Genomic DNA, 22224 nt, shown 5'->3' on the forward strand with positions numbered 1-22224 from the left:
CTTAAGGTTGCCATACCTGTGGGAGGTAGTAGGGACAAGCTCCCACTACCTATTAAATGCTCCCAAAGGCGTATATCTCTAATAGCCTCTGACAACCAAGTTCAGCTCCTGGCCCTTCACATGTGGCTTAGCTTGGTGGAACCATTTCTACTGACAGGACAAGGGGAAAAGGTGGGTTACTGGTGCCTTAAAGTCAGTTGCTTTGGGCAGATGGGACTCATCAGCCCCATTTGGCAGCTCATCTAGGGGAAGGAAAACTCTGATCTCAAACCTTCACTGCCTTGTCGTTACCACATGGGGAAGGGTTTGGGAGTAAACCACAAAGGGAAACTCTGGAGCTGGAGTCCCTAAAGTGGACCAATGTTGAGTTCAACGCTGACTGGCAACTCCTGCGATGCCGCTGGTACCAAACTGTATCAGTTTCTGCCGTTCCTTTGGGTTCATCAGCTGTGTGGAGAGGGGGAGCCTGCCGCATGGGCAGCAGCTTGTTCTCCACCTCGTACTGCCCCGTCTTGTGTACTGGCTTGCAGATTGCATAGAAAGTTAGGACACAATAACCATGGAGGGCCTAAACTCTTCAATGGATTATGGATGGTCTGTTTTCAGTAATGGAAAGTCATAAAAGATGTGCAATCAAATTCTATAGGGCATGGCATTAAGGTAAGAGGAGAAAAAGTTTAAGAGGGTTATGTAGGGCAAAGTTTTTTTTTAACACAGAGAATGATAGGTTCCAGGATGTACTGCCAGGGAAAGCAGTAGAAACAGATGCAATAATGGTCTTCAAACAGGGTTTTAGATGAGCACACAAATTCAAGTTTCAAGATTGTTTAATGTCATTTCCAGTACACGAGGATAAAGGAGAATGAAATGGTTGTTATTCTGGATCCCATGTAGCACAAAAAAAAACACAATAAGCTAAAGAACACAATAAATATATATACATACGATAGATTATATACGTAATTTTTTTTGTCCATAAAGTGACACTAGACGCAGGAGTGTCTGTATATGAAGTGACTCTAAGAGGAAATGATAAGGTAGTGGTGGTTGGGGGTGTGGAAGGGTGAGTTAGTGGGTGGAAGTGTTGATCAGCCTTACTGCTTGGGGGAAAATAACTGTTTTTGAGTTTGGTGGTCCTGGCGTAGATGCTACGTAGCTGCCTCCTTGATGGGAATGGGACACGCGGTCCATGAGCAGGGTGGGTGGGATCCTTTCTGGCCCTTTCCCGGCACCTTTCTGCGTTATGTCCTTGATATGCAGGAAATAGAAGGATATGAATCACATGCAGAAGGGATTAGTTTAAGTTGGCATCATGTTTGCCCCTCCCCACATTGTGGGCTGAATGGCCTTTTCCTGGGTGGTACTGTTATACGTTCTAAGTATTCAGAAATGTACCAATCAACAAATAAATTCTGCATAGAAAAATACCGAAGTCACTCATGGGCTTTGCATTATGTGACAATGGCATACTAACTAGCTACGGCAATTGACTTCATGTGGTAACTCGGATTTCCTCTCCTGGACAAATATCCAGATGCCTGAAGATTTCAAACGGCAGCCAGATATTTTCCGCTTGGGTCCTCAAACCATTAGGTTCACAAAGTGTGAAGAAAGAGATCTGTCATCCATCCCTAGTGTGGCTTCCAACGGATTTCAGACCCATCAGTGTGATTGATTGACAATGGGCTAACAAGATGCTCAGTTCAGGGGGCAGTTGAGGAGTAAGCTTACGTGGAAAGCAACAGTGAATCCAAGTCATCTGCCTTCCCCACCTCTCCCTAGGCATGCTTCACTTGCAATATGCCATGCGTCAAGTGACTTGCACTGATTCTAGTTCCAGAGAAATATATATAATCTGCAGTTGGACACGTCAACACTGTCTCTGTCCAATACTCCCATATTGTTGTCCCTGGGCAGAAGTAATGTGCACACGCCCTCCCCCACAGCCAAGCCACCCCCAAGTGACGGTATAAACCTGCCACAGCTAACTTCATTTAGAAAGCGATGATTTCTATCTTAAAAGCTTCCTAATGTGTAACTGTCATGATACGACTGGTTATTAATTGCCTAACTCAATAAAGTTGTAAACATAGGCCTCATAAAGCTGCATTAAAATGTATTGGAAATGGGACCTTAAAAAATGGCTGTTTGCCAGGGCAGCAAACCTGAGAACTCTCAACTCCAAATCTACTGGTGTGCTCAAGAGTTTAATTGAGGAGCAACTGATGTCTTTAACTCACTCTGATCATTAACGGTGTCATGTTCTCCTTGTCTAAAACCTTTCCAAAAAACATTATTACAAGAGGAAAATGGAATATTTTCTTTTGATCATAATTCTGAAATGGGAGGATTCGGATGATCTCATTAAAACTGCATAAGGAATAACTCAAAGCCTCACCCTTTGATCGTTACTTTGAGACAGGAGGCTGCAAGATAAAGGCTGTCTCTGACGTCTTGAGCGCCTAATCCTGGCTCTGCACTGTGCTACTGAGTGCTACACAGTTGGAGGTGCCATTTTTATAAGGCTTTAAGCCAAAGTCTGCTCTGCCCTCTCAAGTGGATATAAAGGATACCTGTGGTGTTATTTAAAAACAGTAAAAGAGTTCTGGCCTAAAGATGACATTAATCCATTGAATGGAAAGTAAATTAACTGATCACAATTTCATTGCTTGTAAAAAAAAATTGTGGGGTACAACTCATCCATTGTCTTTCCCGACTTCACCAGCCATGACTACACTCTAAAATTACAGCACTGGCTTTAAAGCCTAAATTCAGCAACCTCCTGTGCTAAAATATTATGAAATCGTGTTATTTAAGACTGCTTCAAATTATCCCCTTTATCAATTGAACAATCTGTCTGTTCTAAATGTAGAAAATGCATTTATTCTATTTCACCCTCTGTGGCCCTTAATTAAGCAACACAGCACAGAATGAGTATTAAGCCTGCTACAATGCCAAGTATGCAGATTTAATGATTAATTTTTACTTCTTGACATTCAGATTTTGATAGTGGCTAATTAGACTTTGAAACGGCATTAAACCTGTCACTATCCAATTTTTTTTTTAAATTTCCATCTGGAAGAGATTTTTGAGGTGAAGTTCATCCCTGGTCAGGATGCTAAATGAGCATTATAGTCATGTAGAGTTCTATCTACACCCCGCCACCCAAGGCATGGCAGAGATGCATCTCTACCCAAGGAGGTGTAAGGTATTCCTTCCCCCCACTAGCCTGCAGGTCACCCTAGGGCAAGGTGTAGCGCCTGCTTAGTTCCCCGATCAGGGTCACATGAAGCCATGGGAGAAGGCGATGAATGATTGTGTGACCAGCTGGTGCATATCGCAAGTCTGGGTTATGTGACCACTGATGCCAGGCAGGCAATCTCTGCTGAGCATTGATAGTGGCTGGGGTTGCCCAGAAGAAGGCAATGTCAAACCACTTCTGTAGAAAAATTTGCCAAGAACAATCATGGTCATGACAAGACCGTGATCACCTGCGTATTATGACACGGCACATGATGAACGAACAAGTCATGTACGCTTAGTGTACTAAACTTACAAAATTCCATGATTTCAGCAGGATGACAGCTTGGAGGGCGCATCCAGCGAGGTCATGTGGGTTGAACTCAGGAATAGGAAAACTGCAGTCACAGAGACTGGAATCATACAACATGCCTCTCAATAGCCAGCTGGAGCTAAAGGAGCAGAGACCATGGAAAGTTGTGAAAACAGCAGAACTGTTGTGTTGATTTTCACATCTGTTATATTGACTGACTTAGTTCTAAGGGCTGAGGCTGTTTTCTCTAGGGCGTAGCAAGCTGAAGGTTGACCATAGACATAAGAGATTCTGAAGATGATGGAAATCTTGAGCAACACACACAAAATGCTGGAGGAACTCAGCAGTTCAGGCAGCATCTATAGAGGGAAATAAACAGTCGATGTTTCAGGCTGAGGCCCTTCATCAGGACTATATAGAGATTTATAGAGGTAGGGTGGCACAATGACATTAGTGGTTAGTATAACACTTTACAGCAGCTCAGTTTCAATTCCCACCGCTGCCTGCAAGGAGGTTGTACCTTCTCTCCGTGGCCGTGTGGGTTTCCTCCAGATTCTCCTGTTTCCTCCCAGTCCAAAGACGTACCGTTGGTAGGTTAATTGGTCATGATAAATTGTCCCATGATTAGGCTAGGATTAAATCAGCAAATTGCTGGGCGGCGTGGCTCAAAGAGCGGGAAGGGCCTATTTCACGCTGTATCTGAATAAATAGATAAATAGGATAGAAAATTTAAAAAAACATGATGGACTAGATAATATAAATGGTCACATTCTTTTCCCAAGGGTCAGGGAGTATAAAGTTCGTTTTAAGGAGAGAGGAGAAAGGTTTAAAGGGTGGTGGATATTTGGAAAGTGGTAGAGACAGGTATAGTTACAACACTTAAGGGCCATTGGACAGGAAAGGTGGAGAGGAATGTGGGCCAAATACAGGCAAATTGGACTAGCTCTGGAAGGGCCTTTTAGGTTACAGATGAGTGAGGCCTTGGGGCCTTTTCCAGTGCTGTATACATTAACGAATCATTACACGAGTCTTTTAGAGGCCAACTGGCTAGAGTTCAGAACCAGCATGTCCCTGCAAGATAAGATGGCAAAGTTCAGAAACCTTGGATGACAAAAGATATTGTAAGTTCAGTCAGAAATAAAAGAAACATATACAGTGTATGGTTTAGGAAGGTGAAATCAGACATGGACCTGGAGAGATGAAAAGGAAGCTGGAAAGGATTTAAACAAGGAATTAGGTAGACTGAAAGGGACCATGAAATGTTTTTTCAAAGAGAATCCGAAGGAAATTTTTTTATGGATATAGGTGCAAGATTGTTGCTGGGTTCACTCAAGAATAAAGGAGGACATTTATGTGTGGAGCCAGAGTAAGTGGGTGAGGTCCCTAAAGAGTATTTTACATCAGTATTCACCAAGGAAAAATGCATGGATGGTGGTGAGATTAGGGAGTGGTGGGAATAAAGCAAGCCCTTGGTTGTCTGCTGGTGACTAGTAATGTTCCACAGGGGTCAGTGTTGGGACCAGTTCTTTTATGTTATATGTCAGTGATTTGATAATGAAATGGATGGCTTTGTTGCAGATGATATGAAGATTGTTTGGGGGGGTCAAATATTTTTGAGGAAGTAGAGAGGCTACAGAAGGACTTAGATTAGGAGAATGGACAAAGAAATGGCAGATGGAACATAGTGATGGGGAGTGTATGGTCATGCATTTTGGTAGAAGAAATGAAAGGGTTGACTACTTTCTAAATGGAGAGAAAATACAAAAAACTGAGGCGCAACGGGACTTGGGAGTCCTTGTGCAGAATTCCTTAAGGAATTTTCAGGTTGAGTCAGTGGTGAGAAAGGCAAATGCAATGTTAGGATTCATTTCAAGAAAACTGGAATGTAAAAGCAAGGATGTAACGTTGAGACTTTGTAAGGCCTCACTTGAAGTATTTTGAGCAATGTTGGTCCCATTAGAAGGGATGTGCTGAAACTGGAGAGGGTTCAAAGGAGGTTCATGAAAATGATTCCAGGATTGAATGGCTTGTCATATGAAGAGCGTTTGATGACCCTGGGCCTGTATTCACTAGAATTCAGAAGAATGAGCGGTGACCTCATTGAAACCTATTGAATGGTGAAAGGCCTTGATAGAGTGGATGTGGAGAGGATGTTTCCTGTGGTTGGAGAGTCTGAGACCAGAGGACAGAGCCTCAAATTAGAGGGGCGTCCTTTTAGAATAGAGATGAGGAATCTTTGACACAGACGGCTGTGGAGGCTAGATCTTTATGCATATTTAAGACAGAGGTTGATAGATTCTTGATTGTTCAGGGCATGAAGGGATACGAGGACACAGGGAGAAGGCAGGAGATTGGGGCTGAGAGGAAAATTAGATGAGCCATGATGAAATGGTGGAGGATACTTGATGGGCCAAATGGCCTAATTCTGCTCCTATATCTTAATAGTCTTATGGGCTAATAGCCTAAGTGTGACCAGACTTCTGGCACCCACATAACATGCCCATAACTTAGAAGCCGTAATCTGTACATCTTTGAAATGTGGGAGGTAACCCACATTGTCACAGAGGGAACATACAAACTCCTTACAGACATCCGCAGGAGTTGAACTCTGATCTTCCCATCACTGGTACTGTAATATGTTATAATTGACTTGGCTATAGAAGATTAATGGATAGTTGGAAGAGAATTTCTCTAATTAAGGTCTGTGATGGTCCACAAGTAAAAGTACTCTGTTGTTTGTGAAATATATATAACTATATACGACTTAGGCTACCTTCATTTTTATTTGTATTGTTTTATTTTATATACAGCGGATTCTGGTTGTTAGGGTTCACTGTTTTGTCCCACTTAGCTGAAGTTTCATGGAAACCATTTTAAAAGTATAAAAAAGACAGTGAGTAAAAAATTCTGTATTTAAATGAAATCTGGGACTAATTAGACCACTACCAATACAATTGCAGTACTATTGGTTCCTAATAGTTATCGACGGAAAAATTCATCCATGTCATATTCTTTTGTAAATGAAAAAAATTAGCGTGGAAGCCTAGTGCAGATAATGGACTGCCTCCATACAATATGTTGATGATTGCATCCTCCAAATCTTCATTTTCATTGTAACGTTCTAGATGATTGCAGGTACAAATCACTAACATTTGATTCTGGCATGCACCCTGGATGCCCTTGTATGTCTTTTCAACAAAAAGCTGAAAGATAATTTTAAACAAAAGTGCACCTCCCACCTTCACTGAAAAGTTGAAATGAATTCAAAATAGGTTCAGAATAAAAGTCAGGTGCAGTGTGACTCATGGCAACAAGAGAGTTTACAGGGAGCTGTAAATTTAGCAGAAGTAAGACTCTTCTCTATTTAGTCAATCTCTCCCAAGTTTTGCTTAGTGGCGATATGGTGGAAGAACAGCAGAATCTCTGTGGAAGATCCAGTCATTGGCATGGTTGTCGTGCAGTTCATAGAAGATAAAAGTATTAAAGCTTTAGGGAGTTTGACTGCACTCAATCAGTGAGCAGAAACTTGCGAAGAAGTGATGATTTCATTTAGGTCCGCGGATGAAGATTTAAAAAAGTCAGGGCTTTATGGCAGCTTTTGAGTTGGACTTCGCCCATCAGTGAGCGGGATTTATTAGAATGGGTGAATAAAAATAAGGCAGGGGCAAGCAGAGTGGCCATTGTGTGAGTGGGTCAGTGTTGGAGTGGCTTTGGCTCATCAAACCTGGGTGAGGTAAGTATTTGGTGAGTTTCTTCTTTATTCTTCATTCGTTGTCTGTTTGGGCACAGTTAGTGCAGTGAGAATGGCTCCAGGGGCATTGTTCTGTGTGTGAGATGTGCCAGGTAACCACATCTGGACCAGGTGCACTGAGCTGCAGCTCCTCCAACAACGTGCTAAAGAACTGGAACAGCTCGATGACCTTTGGCTCGTGGAAGACTGAGGAAGCGATAGATAGGATCTACGGGGAGGTAGTCACCCCTAGGTTGCAGGACGCAGGTGGTGACAGGGAGGGTGACTGTCAGGAGAAGGAAGGGAAATGGCTAGCCAGTGCAGAGTACCCCTGTGACCATTCCCATCAATAAAAAGTACAGTATACCACTTTGGATACTGTTGTGGTGGGATGACCTACCAGGGAGGGAGCTGCAGCAACCAGATCTCTATCACTGGGTCTGGTGCTGTGGCTCAGAAAGGAAGAGAGGTGAAGAGGGCTGAAGTAGTGATAGGAGTTAGAGGAATAGAGAAGAGATTCTGTGGACATGATAGAGATGCCCAGGTGGTATGTTGCCAGGGTCAGGAATGTCTTGGATTGGGTCTATGGCATTCTGAAGGGGGAGGTTGAGCAGCCAGAAGTCTTGGCACATATTGGCACCAATGACATAGGTAGGAAATGTGAGGAGGCCGAAAGAGATATTTTAGGGAGCAAGATAGAAAGCTGAAAAGGAGGACTTCCAGGGTAGTAATATCTGGATTGCTGCCTGTACAGTGAGGATAAGAATAGGATAATTCTGCAGATCAATGTGCGGCTGAGCAGCTACTGCAGGGGGTAGGATTTCAGATTTATAGATCATTAGGATCTCTTCTGGGGAAGATATAACCTGTACAAAAGGGATGGGTTACACCTGAAGCTGAGGAGGACCAATATCCTTGTGGGCAGGTTTGCTGGGGCTGTTGGGGAGGGTTTAAACTAACTTAATGGAGGCGGGGGAAGGTGGGAACTGGAGTGATAGTGCTGAGGGTGGGGTAGTTGATTTACAAACAGAGACAGTGTGTAGTGAGATTGGTGTCAGAAGAGGCTGATGATAGGGCAAAATTGTAGTGAATGTGAAGAGTTGGAATATAAAAGGGGGACAAAATTGAAAAGGGTGATGAATACAGAAATGAAAGTTTTATATTTGAATGCACATAGTATATGGAATAAGGTCAGTGAACTTGACGCACAGTTGCATACTGGCATGTATGATGTTTTGGGTATCATTGAATTGTGGCTAAAAGATGATTATTGCTAGGAGCTTAACATCCAAGGATACACATTGTATCGAAAGGACAGGCAGTTAGGCAGAGGGGGAGGGGTGGTTTTGTTGGTAAAAAATAAAATCAAATCATTAAAAAGAAGTGACATAGGATTGGCAGATGTAGAATCATTGTAGATAGGGCTAAGCAACTGCAAGGATTAAAAAAAACATGATGGAAGTTATATATGGACTTCAGAACAGTAACAAAGATGTGATCTACAAATTACAACGTGAGATAGAAAATGCATGTCAAAGGAGCAGTGTTACAATGGTGGTGGGTTATTTCAATGTGCAGGTAGATTGGGAAAATTGGGTTGGTGCTGGGTTTCTATGATGCCTATGAGATGGCTTTTTAGAGCAGCTTGTGGTTGAGCCCACTAGGGGATCAACTATTCTGGACTGGGTGTGTGCAATGAACCGAATTCATTGGAGAGCTTTGGGTAAAGGAACCCTCAGGCAACAGTGATCATAGTATGATAGAATTCACCCTGCAATTTGAGCAGGAGAAGCTAAAGTAAGATGTATCAGTATTACAGTGGGGTAAAGGGAATTGCAGAGATATGAGAGAGGAACTGGCCAAAATTGATTGGAAGGGAGCACTAGCAGGAATGATGGCGGAGTATCAATGGCTGGTGTTTCTGGGAATAATTCGGAAGGCGGTGAATACATATATCTCAAAGAAGAAGAAGTGTTCTAAAGGCAGGATGATACGACTGTGGCTGACAAGAGAAGTCAAAGCCAATATAAAAGAGAGGCCATATAATAGAGCAAAAATTACGGGGAAGTTCAAGGGTTGGGAAGTTTTAAAACCAACAGAAGGCAACCAAAAATGTCAAAAGATGGGATACGAAGGTAAGCTAGTCAACAATATTAAAGCGGATACAAAAAGTTTCTTCAGATATATAAAGTGTAAAAGAGAGATAAGAGTAAATATTGACCCGCTGGAAAATGATGCTGGAGAGGTAGTAATGGAGGAGCTAGGAAATGGCGGGTGAACTGAATAAGTATTTTGCATCAGTCTTTACTGTAGAGCACAATAGCATAATGCTGGAAGTTTGAAGGTCTCAGGGGACAGAAGTGAATGAAGTTGCCATTACTAGGGAAGAAGCTGCTTGGAAAACTGAAAGGTCTGAAGGTAGGTAGGTCACCTGGACCAGACAGTCTACACCCCAGGGTTCTGAAAGAGGTGGCTGAAGAAATTATGGAGGAATTAGTAATGATTTTTCAAGAATCAATAGATTCTGGCATGGTTCCATAGGACTGGAAATTTGCAATTGTTACGGGTGTGGTTGCGGGGTACTTGGAGGCTCATGATAAAACAGGTCAAAGTCAGCATCGTTTCCTCAAGGGAAAATCTTGCCTGACAAATCTGTTGGAATTCTTTGAAGAAACAACAAGCAGGATCAACAAAGGAGAATCAGTTGATGCTGTGTACTTGGGTTTTCAGTATGATTTTGACTAGGTGCCACACATGAGAATACTTAACAAGTTAAGAGCCCATAGTATTACAGAAAAGTTACTCGCATGGATAGAGCATTGGCTGAGTGGCAGGAAGCAAAGAGTGGGAATAAAGTGAGCCTTTAGTTGTCTGCCAGTGACTAGTGGTGTTCCACAGGTGTCTGGGTTGGGACCGATTCTTCTTACACTGTATATCAATGATTTGAATGATGGAATTGGTGGCTTTGTGGCTAAGTTTACAGACGATATGAAGGTAGGTGGAGGCGCAGGTAGTTTTGAGGAGACAGGCTACAGAAGGACCTTGACAGATTAGAAGAATGGACAAAGAAGTGGCAGATGGAATGTAGTGTCACTAAGTGTATCGTCATGCACTTTGGTATAAGAAGTAAAAGCATAGACTTTTCTAAATGGAGAGAAAATTCGAAAATGAGATGTGAAAAGGGACTTGTGCAGTATTCCTGAAAGGTCCATTTGCAAGTTGAGTCAGTGGTGAGGAAGGCAAATCCAATGTTAGCATTCATTTTGAATATAAAAGTGAGGATGTAATGTTAAGGCTTAATAAAGCACTGGTGAGGCCTTGTTTGGAATATTCTGAGCAGTTGTGGGCCCCTTATCTAAAAAAGGACGTGCTGACATTGGAGAGGTTTCAAAGGAGGTTCATGTAAATAGTTCTGGGATTCAAAGGCTTATCATATGAGGAGTGTTTGATGGCTCTGGGCCTGTATTCACTAAAACTTATTGAATGTTGAAAGGCCTTGATAGATTGGATGTAGAGAGGAGTTTCTTATGATGGAGGAGTCTTAAGACCAGAGGACACAGCCTTGGAATAGAGGGGTGTCCTTTTAGAATGGAGATGAGGAGGAATTTCTTTAGCCAGAGAGTGGTGAATCTGTGGAATTTGTTGCCACATGCGGCTGTGGAGGCCAGGTCATTGGGTATATTTAAGACAGAGGTTGATAGATTCTTTATTAGTCAGACCATGAAGGGATACGGGGAGAAGGCAGGAGATTGGGGCTGAGATGGAAAATATATCAGCTATGATGAAATGGTGGAGTAGACTGATGGGCCAAATGGCCGAGTTTTGCTCCTCTATATTATGGTCTTTTGGAATAGGCTTGAACTTCATTTGAGTAGCTCATGTGAAGGAGATGTGAAATTTTAAGCATCCTATTATTTTTTATGACTTAGTTTTTCCTAATGACAAAGTAAATAATTTTTCAATTTAATTATGTATTCTACAACATCATTTAAAAACTTCACTGATTACATGGCAGGAGGGGGGTTTATTGAGCAAATAATGAGTATTTGTGTGAATTATTTGCTGCGCCATCCACCATAATGCAGCAATTCTTAGAATATTATTAAACTTTTCATAAAGGGCATGAAAAAATAACCTAGTAAATATATACCACGGCTGGCACCCATGTCCAACAAAGTATTAACCCTTTGATGGTTCTCACCTCCCCATTGCAAAGGACACAGCTCCCGATGGAGAGGCTTCATGATTTTGATTGCTCGTGGACTTTGACCCTATCCCCATGCGAGAGTTTGGGGGAATTTTGGCTACTCCACTCTGGATCAAAATTCATGCCCTGAAGTCTATCAGTCTCTCCACTTCAGCTGAGGTGATGGATTCTTCTTCTAAGCGAGGGGCACTAGACTAAACCTTCTTATTATTACAGTGATGTTCCGATAAGGCATACATGGCTCTATGACCATACCATCAAACCTCACTTAATCCCTCTTGCTTCTAACAGGGATTGAAACATCTCCCTGCAAGTTAGCTGGGGGTTACTGCCTTCATTATTTTTAATGCAGCCCATCTCCTCCTTTGACTTCAAAACTCTGGCACTTGTTTTCCCCATTGTCAATCCTGTTTATGTGCCCCTGATTTGATATCTTCTCATCCTCATCTAAACCTGCCAAGTTTGCTGCTGGACATTCGTTGAGCTCATCATCCTCCTCCAGCAAACCCAGGTTCGCCAGCGCCCTGCAACATGCAGACAATATGTTGGCCACTGCCGCAAAGCCATAGGTGCAGTCCATTCATGAGAGTACCTTAATCTCAGCCTCATCTTCGGGTATGTCCTGTTGTTTGCAAATCAGAACTCCCATTATGCTGAATCCTGCCAACTACACCAAATGTGTAACAAAAATATTTTGAAATTTGTTCTCTTCTGATTCAGGTCAGTACATTTGCATATACTTTCACAAACAAAGGGAGGCACTGCGCACGTGTTAAACCACAAGAAAACACTTCATTAAAACTGGCACAAATGCAATACAGAAAGAGAAACAAATGTTTACAGTAGTAGCAGTACAGAAATCAAAATAATACTTATCATCCACAAATTGACCTGAACTGTGGAATGGTAACAAACTTTCTTGCAGCCCTTTCTTTCTCTCTCTAACTGATTGGACATACTCCTACTCTCTCAGTGTACTTATCCCTGTCATCTTAACACTAGCACTCGTCGTCAGCTAGCCTAAAACAAAATTCTCACCTGCACAAAGGAAGTGCCCCTCTTTATACCCTTCAAACCCCTTACACTCATACTTTCCCGAGCATTCCCATGCATTTGGTACCTGCACTAGCACAATGATCTCTCCTTTCCCAGACAAACATGTTTTTTTATCATTTTCCGCTGTTATGGCTATAGACTTGTACTCCTATGACATTCTCAAAACATTGCTGTGCATTGGTTCTCAAAACAATCCCACTCCAAGCTAATACGATTTTGTCTTAGAGAATTCCATTTTATTTTGGCAAGGACAAATCACATCTAACTGTCTTTACACCAGGGCAGACTACCTCAATATCTTTATTTTCTTCCTTAGTTGCAGAGGTATGAAAAAATTTGCTTGGTTTGCTAGGTCTATTAAGGTTTTGTTCTATGCTGATCTCTTTCAGAAATATTTTGTAGTTCCACCTTCCGAAGGGGATGAGGTCCTATTTTCCAGCGTTAATCGCAACAAGTACATGGTGACGGATAAGGCAGCGTATATCAGTAAGTGGCCAGTCAATACCTTTCCTGTGGGGTCTACAGATTTCAGGGTGAATAAGCAAGAGATAATTTGGTGATGATAGAGGAGCAATGACAAACAAGAGAAAACCTGCGGATGCTGGAAATCCAAGCAACACACACAAATGGCAGAGTGCAGTCTTCATTTCGGGCCGAGACCCTTCATCAGGACTCATGAAGGGTCTCAGCCCAAAATGTGGACTATACTCTTTTCCCTAGATGCTGCCTGGCCTGCTGAGTTCCTCCGGCATTTTGTATGGAGGAGCGAGGTCTGCACAGGCTAGGGTTAAGGATGCATACATTTTTTGCGGGCTGCCTTCAATGTAACTAACCAATGACAGCAGAGGCATCGGCCTTTCTGCCTAGCATTAGTAATTTGGAAATCCTCTAAATTGTCAGTTTCCTCTAAAGGAAACTGGTTTTCTTTCACAATTATTGCATCCTTCCTCTCCTTAACTAACCCTGAACATATTTCCACTGACTTTAACATCTATTACTCCACCCTGCAAAGCTGCTTCATGTTCTCTCAGCCAGAGATGCACCTACAGGTTGATCCTCAATCAATAGCACTCGGCCTGTCGTGGAAACTCTTTGGTCATTGTTTCTGGAGCAAAAGGACATAAGAAATAGAAGCAGGAACAGTCTGTTCAGACCTCACACCTGGTCCACCCAATCAAAGTTCAAAGTAAATTTAACATCAACGTACATATATGTCACTATATGCTACCTTGAGATTAAATTTCTTGCAGCTGTTCAGCATAAATTCAAAAAACACAATAGGATCAATGAAAAACTACTCACAAATATGGACAAACAATCAATGTGCAAAAGACAACAAACTGTATGAATACCGGTGCCAAGCTGTATCGGCACTAGTGCCCTTCCCTTGGACAACATCGGTGTCGTTGAGAGGGGGATACTTGCAGCATGGACAACTGCCTGTCTACCATACAACCTTGCCTAGGCCTGTGCCCTGGAAACCTTCCAAGGCGCAAATCCATGGTCTCACAAAACTAACAGATGCCTAGAAGTATGAATACAAAAAGAAAAGCAAAATAATAATGACAGTAAAATAAGTAATAAATAATATTGATGACATGAGTTGTAGAATCCTTGAAAGCAAGTCAATAGGTTGAGGAATCAGTTCAGTGCTGGGGCGAGTGAAGTTTAGGAGCCTGATGGTTGTAAGGTAATAGGTGTTCCTGAACCTGGTGATGTGGGACCTAAGGCTCCCATCAAGGATCAAAGGTCAGAGATCAAGGCTTAACTTTTAACTTTGTGTCACCCCATGTAGTAACCCCATTTCCCTTGGTTCCTTTAATATCCAAAAAGTATTTTGATCTCTGTCTTAAGTGTACTCAGCTACTAAGCCCTCTCGCCCCTCAGTTCCCAGGACGTACCACTTCCAGGTGAAGAAGTTTCTTCTCTGCTCTGCCCTGAACGGTCGACCTCTTTTCCTGAGATGGTGCCCATGGTTCTAGGAATCCTAGCCGAAGGAAACATCTACCCACTACACCATTGTAAGAAATCTGTATTTTCATTCTCCCAGAGTCCAAACTGTAGGCTCAGTCTGCTTCACCTCCCCTGTTGGATCCTGATGTTTTAGCGATTTAGATGTTCATTAGAAATCAAGGTTAAAACATAAAAATTGTTGCTTATGGCCTTTCTATTAACTGTTACAAAAAAAAACAAAGAAGAGCCAAGAGAACAAAGAAATGATAGTCAGCTTCTACACAAACTAGCCTGAACTAAAAAAAAACATTCCAGTGACAAGAATTAGACTATAAAATAGACAAATTCAAGTGCCATGACACCTGCTACAGAAAAATTAAGAAGTTTCTAGAAAAATGCAGAAGCAGCCATGCCACATTTACTGGAAAATTCACTGAACAATTACACATATATAGGTGATTATACAAAACAAGCAAAAGAAAATTGAACCACAGGAAAGATACAAGGAAAATAACAATTCTACACCCTAATCCAACAATCCTCAAGTGACAAACATACTTGTTGCAGAAATCATGAATCTTTATTGCACTTTTTATATTGCAAGTACAAGTATATCCTTCCTTGGGTAGAAGGATCAAACCTTTACCTATGCCAAAGCAACTTCACAAGAGTCTTTGCATAATTTCAGTCAAATAGCTTCCCTCCAGTATTTCAATTCCCTTGTAATACAGTTTGACCTTCTAAATGCTTGACACATCTGAACATTAATTATCAGTGATTCAAATACCAAAGGCACACAGATCCTTCTGAACATGAATGCATTTCAATCTTTCCCTGTGTCATCTCATATATTCTAATTTGTATGTTTTATTTACCAGATCCTTGCCCACTCGATATCTCTCTGAAGGCTATCAGACTGCTGAACAGCTTTCTATACCAAGATGGATAATGATAATAAACTTAGCCTCTCATCCAAATTGTTGGTACATATAAGAAACAGCTGGAACCCCATTACAGTTTGCTGTGACACCCCCATTAGTCTCAGGATTCCCATCCAAAATGACCCATACTGTATATTTCTACTCTGTTTCTTGTCTATCAAGCCATCCTCAGCTGACACTAGTAGAAGAGTCATGGAGTCATACAACACTGCAGCACAGAAACAGGCCCTTCAGCCCATCTAGTCCATGCTAAACTATTAATATGCCTCGTCCAGTCTGCACCAGGACCATAACCCCCTATACGCCTCCCATCCATGTATCTATCCAATTTTCTCTTAAAATGTTCAAATCAAACTCACATCCTCCACTTCCACTGGCATTCGTTCCACACTCTCACCACCCTCTAAGTGAAGAGGTTCCTCCTTAGGTTCTGCTTAAACCTTTCACCTTTCACCTTTAAACCATGACCTCTAGTTCTAGTCCCACCCGACCTCAGAGGAAAAAGCCTGCTTGCGTTTACCCTATCTACCCCTCATAATTTTGTATATCTCTATCAAATCTCCACTCATTCTACGCTCCAGGGAGTAAAGTAGTAACCTATTCAACCTTTCCCGATACCTCAGGTTCTCAAGTCTTGGTAAGGTCTTTGTAAATTTTGTCTGCACTCTTTCAATCATATTTATATCTTTCCTGTAGGTGGGTGACCAGAACTGCACGTAATACTCCAGATCAGGTCTCAACAATGTCTTATGCAACCTGAACATAACATCCCATCTCCTGTACTTAGTACATTGATTTATGAAGGCCAGTGTACCAAAAGTTCTCTTTACGACCCTATCTACGTGTGACGCCATGTTCAAGGAATTATGGACCTTCATTCATAGGTCCCTTTGTTCTACCACACTCCTTAGTGCCCTTCTGTTCCATAAGACCATTAGACAAAGGAGCAGAAGCCGGCCATTCGGCCTATCGAGTCTGCTCCGCCATTTTATCATGAGCTGATCCATTCTCCCATTTAGTCCCACTCCCCCGCCTTCTCACTTTGATGCCCTGGCTACTCAGATACCTATCAATCTCTGCCTTAAATACGCCCAATGACTTGGCCTCCACTGCTGCCCATGGCAACAAATTCCATAGCTTCACCACCCTCTGACTAAAAAAATTTCTTCGCATTTCTGTTCTGAATGGGCGCCCTTCAATCCTTAAGTCATGCCCTCTCATACTAGACTCCCCCATCATGGGAAACAACTTTGCCACATCCACTCTGTCCATGCCTTTCAACATTCGAAATCTTTCTATGAGGTCTCCCCTCATTCTTCTAAACTCCAAGGAATACAGTCCAAGAGCAGTCCAAGAAGGACAAACGTTCCTCATATGTTAACCCTCTCATTCCCGGAATCATTCTAGTGAATCTTCTCTATACCCTCTCCAACGTCAGCACATCCTTTCTTAAAACAAACAGTACTCCAAGTGAGGTCTCACCAGCACCTTATAGAGCCTCAACATCACATCCCTGCTCCTGTACACTATTCCTCTAGAAGTGAATGCCAACATTTCATTCGCCTTCTTCACCACCGACTCAACCTGGAGGTTAACCTTAAGGGTATCCTGTACGAGGACTCCCAATTCCTGTTGCATCTCAGAACTTTGAATTCTTTCCCCATTTAAATAATAGTCTGCCTGTTTATTTCTTCTGCCAAAGTGCATAACCATACACTTTCCAACATTGTATTTCATTTGCCACTTCTTTGCCCATTCTTTCAATCTATCCATGTCTGTCTGTAGACTCTAGGTTTCCTCAGCACTACAGGCCCCTCCACCTATCTTCGTATCGTCAGCAAACTTAGCCACAATGCCATCTATTCCATAATCCAAATCGTTGATGTACAATGTAAAAAGAAGCGGCCCCAACACGGACCCCTGTAGAACACCACTGGTTCCCTGTGTAAGACCTACACTGGTTGGATTTTAGATCGTGTTCATCACTGTCCACTTCACTCCTAACCTTGGTGTCATCCACATATTTGCTGAGCCAGTTTAATACATTATCATCTGGATCATTGATACAGATGACACGCAACAACGGACCCAGTACTGATCCCTGCGGCACTCCACTAGTCACAGGCCTCCAGTCAGAGAGGCAACCCTCTACTCCCACTCCCTGGCTTCTCCCACAAAGCTGATACGTATCTAATCCAATTTACTACCTCATTTTGAATGCTGAGCAACTGAACCTTCTTGACCAACCTCCCATGCGGGACCTTGTCAAAGGCTTTGCTAAAGTCCATGTAAACAACATCTACTGCCTTTCCTTCATCTACATGCATTCACCCTATCAATTCCCTTCATAAGTTTTTATACCTCTATAAGATCTCCCCTATATTTGCACAATTTGTCTTCTTTTGCACAAAGGTTGTTTGTCAGTCTTTATTTGATTGTGTTTTAACATTTTTTTCCTATAAATGCCTGCAAGACAATGAATTTAAGGTAGTATATGCACACTTCGACAATAAATTTACTTTGAACTTTTTGAATTTTCCGTTCATTCACTTGTACTCCAGGTAATAAAGTCCTAACCTATTCAACCTTTCCCTATAACTTGGGTATTTTTTTCTTAGTTTCTTGTACCCACTCCCCCCACCCACTTCCTCCAGGTATTAATTCTAGCATTTCCTTACCTTTGATATCCACTGAATTGGCCTGTAGTTCCATGTTTTCTCCCGCCTTCCTTTCTTAAATAGTGGGATTCCCTTAATTACCTTCCAGACTGAGGGAAATGTTTGAGACTTATGGTTTTATGGAGACTCAGGAGTTTGGAAGTTATATCCACCATCACGCTATATCAACTATAACCAACTATATCAAACCTTTGGTTGCAACCTTTCACGTTCTAGGGTTTTATTGGGTTTAAGTCAAAAAATTTCCAGTCAGTGCTGCCAAATTTCTGAAGTACAATTTATAGCTGTTGGCATATTAGTGCTACTGAATAGGAATAACTTTTTTAGCATTCTCGCAAAATATTTCAATCTACAATTGTCTCCCAAATACATGACAAACTTTATTGCTAGGTTTTACCTCTGAGGTAGCCCCAAGCAAGATATTGAGACTGAGATGTGCTTCCGACTTTGGTTTCTTTTTGTCCTTGAAGCAAATAAGGTACAGGAGCCTTTAAGCCAACAAAATACAGGAGCTTGAAAGCTCAAACGTCCAGATTTAAGTACAGGATCTCCCACACTGACTCCTGAACAAATCACCTCTTTCACAGCCCTCGTCTGGTGAAATTGCCATGTTCTCAAACTCTTAACCACGTTCTCTTGGTTTTTGGCCATTGTCACTTCAGTGATTTTTTTCACACTACTTTAAATTTGCACTATAATCTTGGCATTTTTCTGGTGTTTTTCACTTGTTTCTGTATTTATTGTTACCATATGCTGTACACTATATAATCTGTAAACTTCATGCAAATAAGGAATTCCATTGCAGTTGGTGTATGTGACAATAATCTAATCCTTCTCCAGTACCTCACTTCTGTTGAGTTTAACTGGAAGCTCTAATAAAAATCCTGAGATATTCTTCTTAATATACAGCTGCTTCTGTGTTATGAACAAGAACGCTGTTTAGAATGGTCTTAAAGTTAGTCTTTTTATTAGAAGTCAGCCAGATTTCCTCAGAAAAAGCCTTCCTCTGATTTGGAAACAACATGGAATATTTGGGTGGAATTGGGTACTTAATATGATAGGTGACCAAATTGAATCTGACTACCCCTGATTAGATGTCTCTTGTTCAACCTTGCCAAGATGTTAATGTGCTCAGCATACTTTCAAATGACTCTCATTGCTTTATGAGGTAGGATAAAACACAGTCAGCTATTTAAGAGCTTTATATGTTAAATGATTTAATGACAAAATGCACCAGGAGACAGCCATAGGAGGGATAATATGTTGCCAATATGACCTTGATGGACTCTGAAAATTATATCATCTACTAATGGAAATGATGTGGTGTGGTAAGCTAGGATCAATAAGGGATGGTTTTAAATACAATAGGAGCCTGAGAACCCATGCTCAATGTTTTAAGTTCCTGGTGTCAATATCTCTGAGGACCTAACCTAGACCCAACCTATCGATGCAACTACAAAGAAGGCGAGGCATTGGCTATATTTCATTAGGAGCTTGAGGAGATTTGGTTTGTCACCTAAAATACTCACAAATTTCTACAGATGTACCATGGAGAGCATCCTAACTGGGTGCATCACCATCTGGTATGGGGGCAGGGGGTGGGGTGACTACTGCACAGGATCGAAGTTAACTGCAGAGAGTTGCAAACTTAGTCAGCTCCATCATGGGCACCAGCCTCCATAGCATCCAGGACATCTTCAAGGAGCAATGCCTCAAAAAGGCAGCTTTCATCATTGAGGACCCCCATCACCCATGATATGCCCTCTTCTTATCTGTGGAATTTGTTGCCATGAGTGGCTGTGGAGGCCAAGTCATCGGGTGCATTTAAGGCAGAGATAGATAGGTTCTTGATTAGCCAGGGAATGGGAAGAAGGCAGGGGAGTGGGGATGACTGAAAGAATTGGATCAGCCCATGATTGAAGGGCTGAGCAGACTCGATGGGCTGAACGGTCTACTTCTCCTCCTATATTTTATGGTCTTATGGTCTTATTGCTGCCATTTGGAAGGAGGTGCAGAAGTCTATTATTGTGTATTGCAATGTACCGCTGCCACAAAGTTAACAAATTCAATGACATATGCCAGTGATATTAAACCTGATTCTGATTCTGAAGAACAGATTCTTCCATCAGATTTCTCAGCGGTCTATGAACACTATCTCATTTTTAGTCTTTTATGCCAATTATTTTTGTTTGTAATTTATAGTAATTCTGATGTACCGCTGCTACAAAACAACACATCTCACAGCATTGGTCAGTGATAATAAGCCTGACTCTGTTTCTCATACTTAAGGGAGGTTAAGAAACTAGGAGAGGGGGTACTCTGTAGGAGCTGCCTCTGAACAAATTACATTTGTATTCTCATGGTAGAGATTATACTTCAAAACTTCTTCAGTAACTGCAAAGCATTTCCCCTCAGTAGTACTCAACCAGCTTCAAAATCTGGGCCTCCGTACTTCCCTCAACAACTGGATCCTCGACTTCCTGATCGGGTGACTATGACAGTGTGGATTGGTAATGACATCCCCTCGCCGATAACAGTCAGCACAGATGCACCTTAACATTTGTGTTTAACCGACTGCTCTATACTCTCTGAAGTCATGATTGTGTGGCCATGCGCAGCCAAACGCCATCGATAAATTCACCAATGATACTACTGCTGTTGGCAGAATATCAAATGGTAATGAGAAAGTGTACAGGAGTGATATAGATCAGCTGGTTGAGTGACGTCTCAGCAACAACCTTGCACTCAGTGTCTGCAAGTCCAAGGAATTGATTGTGGGACTTCAGAAAGTGGAGGTTCACAACACCAGTCATCATTGAGGGCTAGCAGTGAAAGGGGTAAGCAGCTTTAATTCCCTGGGCCTCAACATCTCAGAGGGTATATCCTGGGCTCAAGATATTGATGCAACCATGAAGGCACGTCAGCAGCTGTACTTCATTACGAGTTTGAAATTTGAGATGTCACCAAGTACTGTAGCGGATTTCTACAGATGCCCTGTGGAGAGCATTCTGAATGCTTGCATCACTGCCTGGTATAGAGACTCTAATGCACAGGTCTGAAAGAGCTGTAGACTCAGCAGTGTAACCCTCCCTAGCATTGAGATCAGCTCCAAAAGGTAGTGGCACATCATCAAGGACCCTCACCATCTGGGACATGCCCTCGTTACATTGCTACCATCAGAGAGAAGATGCTGGTTCAATGCTTTAGGAACAGCTTCTTCCCCTTCGCCATAAGCACTACCTCACTATTTTTTTCATGCATAATTATTTTAGTTTGTTATTGTAACTACAGTAATTTTTTAACATCTTGCATTGTACTACTGCCACAAAACAACACATCTCATGACCTGTGTCAGAGATAATAAGCCAGATACTGACTCTGGAGATTTTCTGAAGTCATGAACGCAAGTTACAAAAATAAAAGATTTTCTTCTGTTCCTTCCTTAAATTGAGCAGCGATTCACACTGATGGGGCTTACTTTCACCTTTACTACTCTTCAGAAGAACTTGGAGCTCTCTGAGGTGAATTAAGTTCAAAAGTTTATCTTTGTAATCCCTTCATTGAATCCAAATGCAGTACCGACAAAGTTTCCATCTCCCTTCCATGCAAATGAGCTTGTCTCTGTGAAATCGGTAGTAAATAGGTAGCCTCTAAGTAAACTGGGACATCTTTTTCTGTAAGTTATTCACATTCATTGTTTTATTCTTATTTAGAGGTACAGAATGGTAACAGGCCCTTCTGGCCCAATGAGCCCGTGGCGCCCAGTTACACCCATGTGACCAATTAGCCTACTAACCTATACATCGGAGAATGGAGATGAGAAGGAATTTCTTTAGCCAGAGGGTGGTGAATCTGTGAAATTCATCACCACAGGTAGTTGTGGACACCACATCACTGTGAATATTTAAGACAGAGTTTGGTAGATTCTTAATTAGTCAGGGCATGAAGGGTAACAGGGAGAAGGCAGGAGATTGGGGCTGAGAGGGAAAATGGATCAGCCATGATGAAATGGTAGAGTAGACTCGATGGGCCAAATGGACTGATTCTGCTCCTATATCTTATATGCACAACTTATTTTGGTTTGCTGCTGTAACTATAGTAATCTT

General features: G+C 41.9%; 1 protein-coding gene across 4 annotated transcripts in view; it reads left to right on the forward strand.

Moving 5' to 3' along the window:
* The window catches only part of LOC140201171 (inactive phospholipase D5-like), a 174896-nt gene that overhangs the window by 115221 nt on the left and 37451 nt on the right, over positions 1 to 22224 (forward strand). For 3 of the 4 annotated variants that reach the window (XM_072264855.1, XM_072264858.1, XM_072264859.1), the window contains one exon: positions 12936 to 13032. In XM_072264855.1, coding sequence (XP_072120956.1) covers positions 12936 to 13032 — 97 coding nt within the window. Of the gene's footprint in view, positions 1 to 12935; positions 13033 to 14433; positions 14568 to 22224 lie in introns of all 4 variants that reach the window. The other variant, XM_072264856.1, reaches the window with a different exon arrangement.

The sequence above is a fragment of the Mobula birostris genome, chromosome 8, assembly GCF_030028105.1.
Source record: "Mobula birostris isolate sMobBir1 chromosome 8, sMobBir1.hap1, whole genome shotgun sequence".
In the NCBI taxonomy this organism is placed as follows: domain Eukaryota; kingdom Metazoa; phylum Chordata; class Chondrichthyes; order Myliobatiformes; family Myliobatidae; genus Mobula; species Mobula birostris.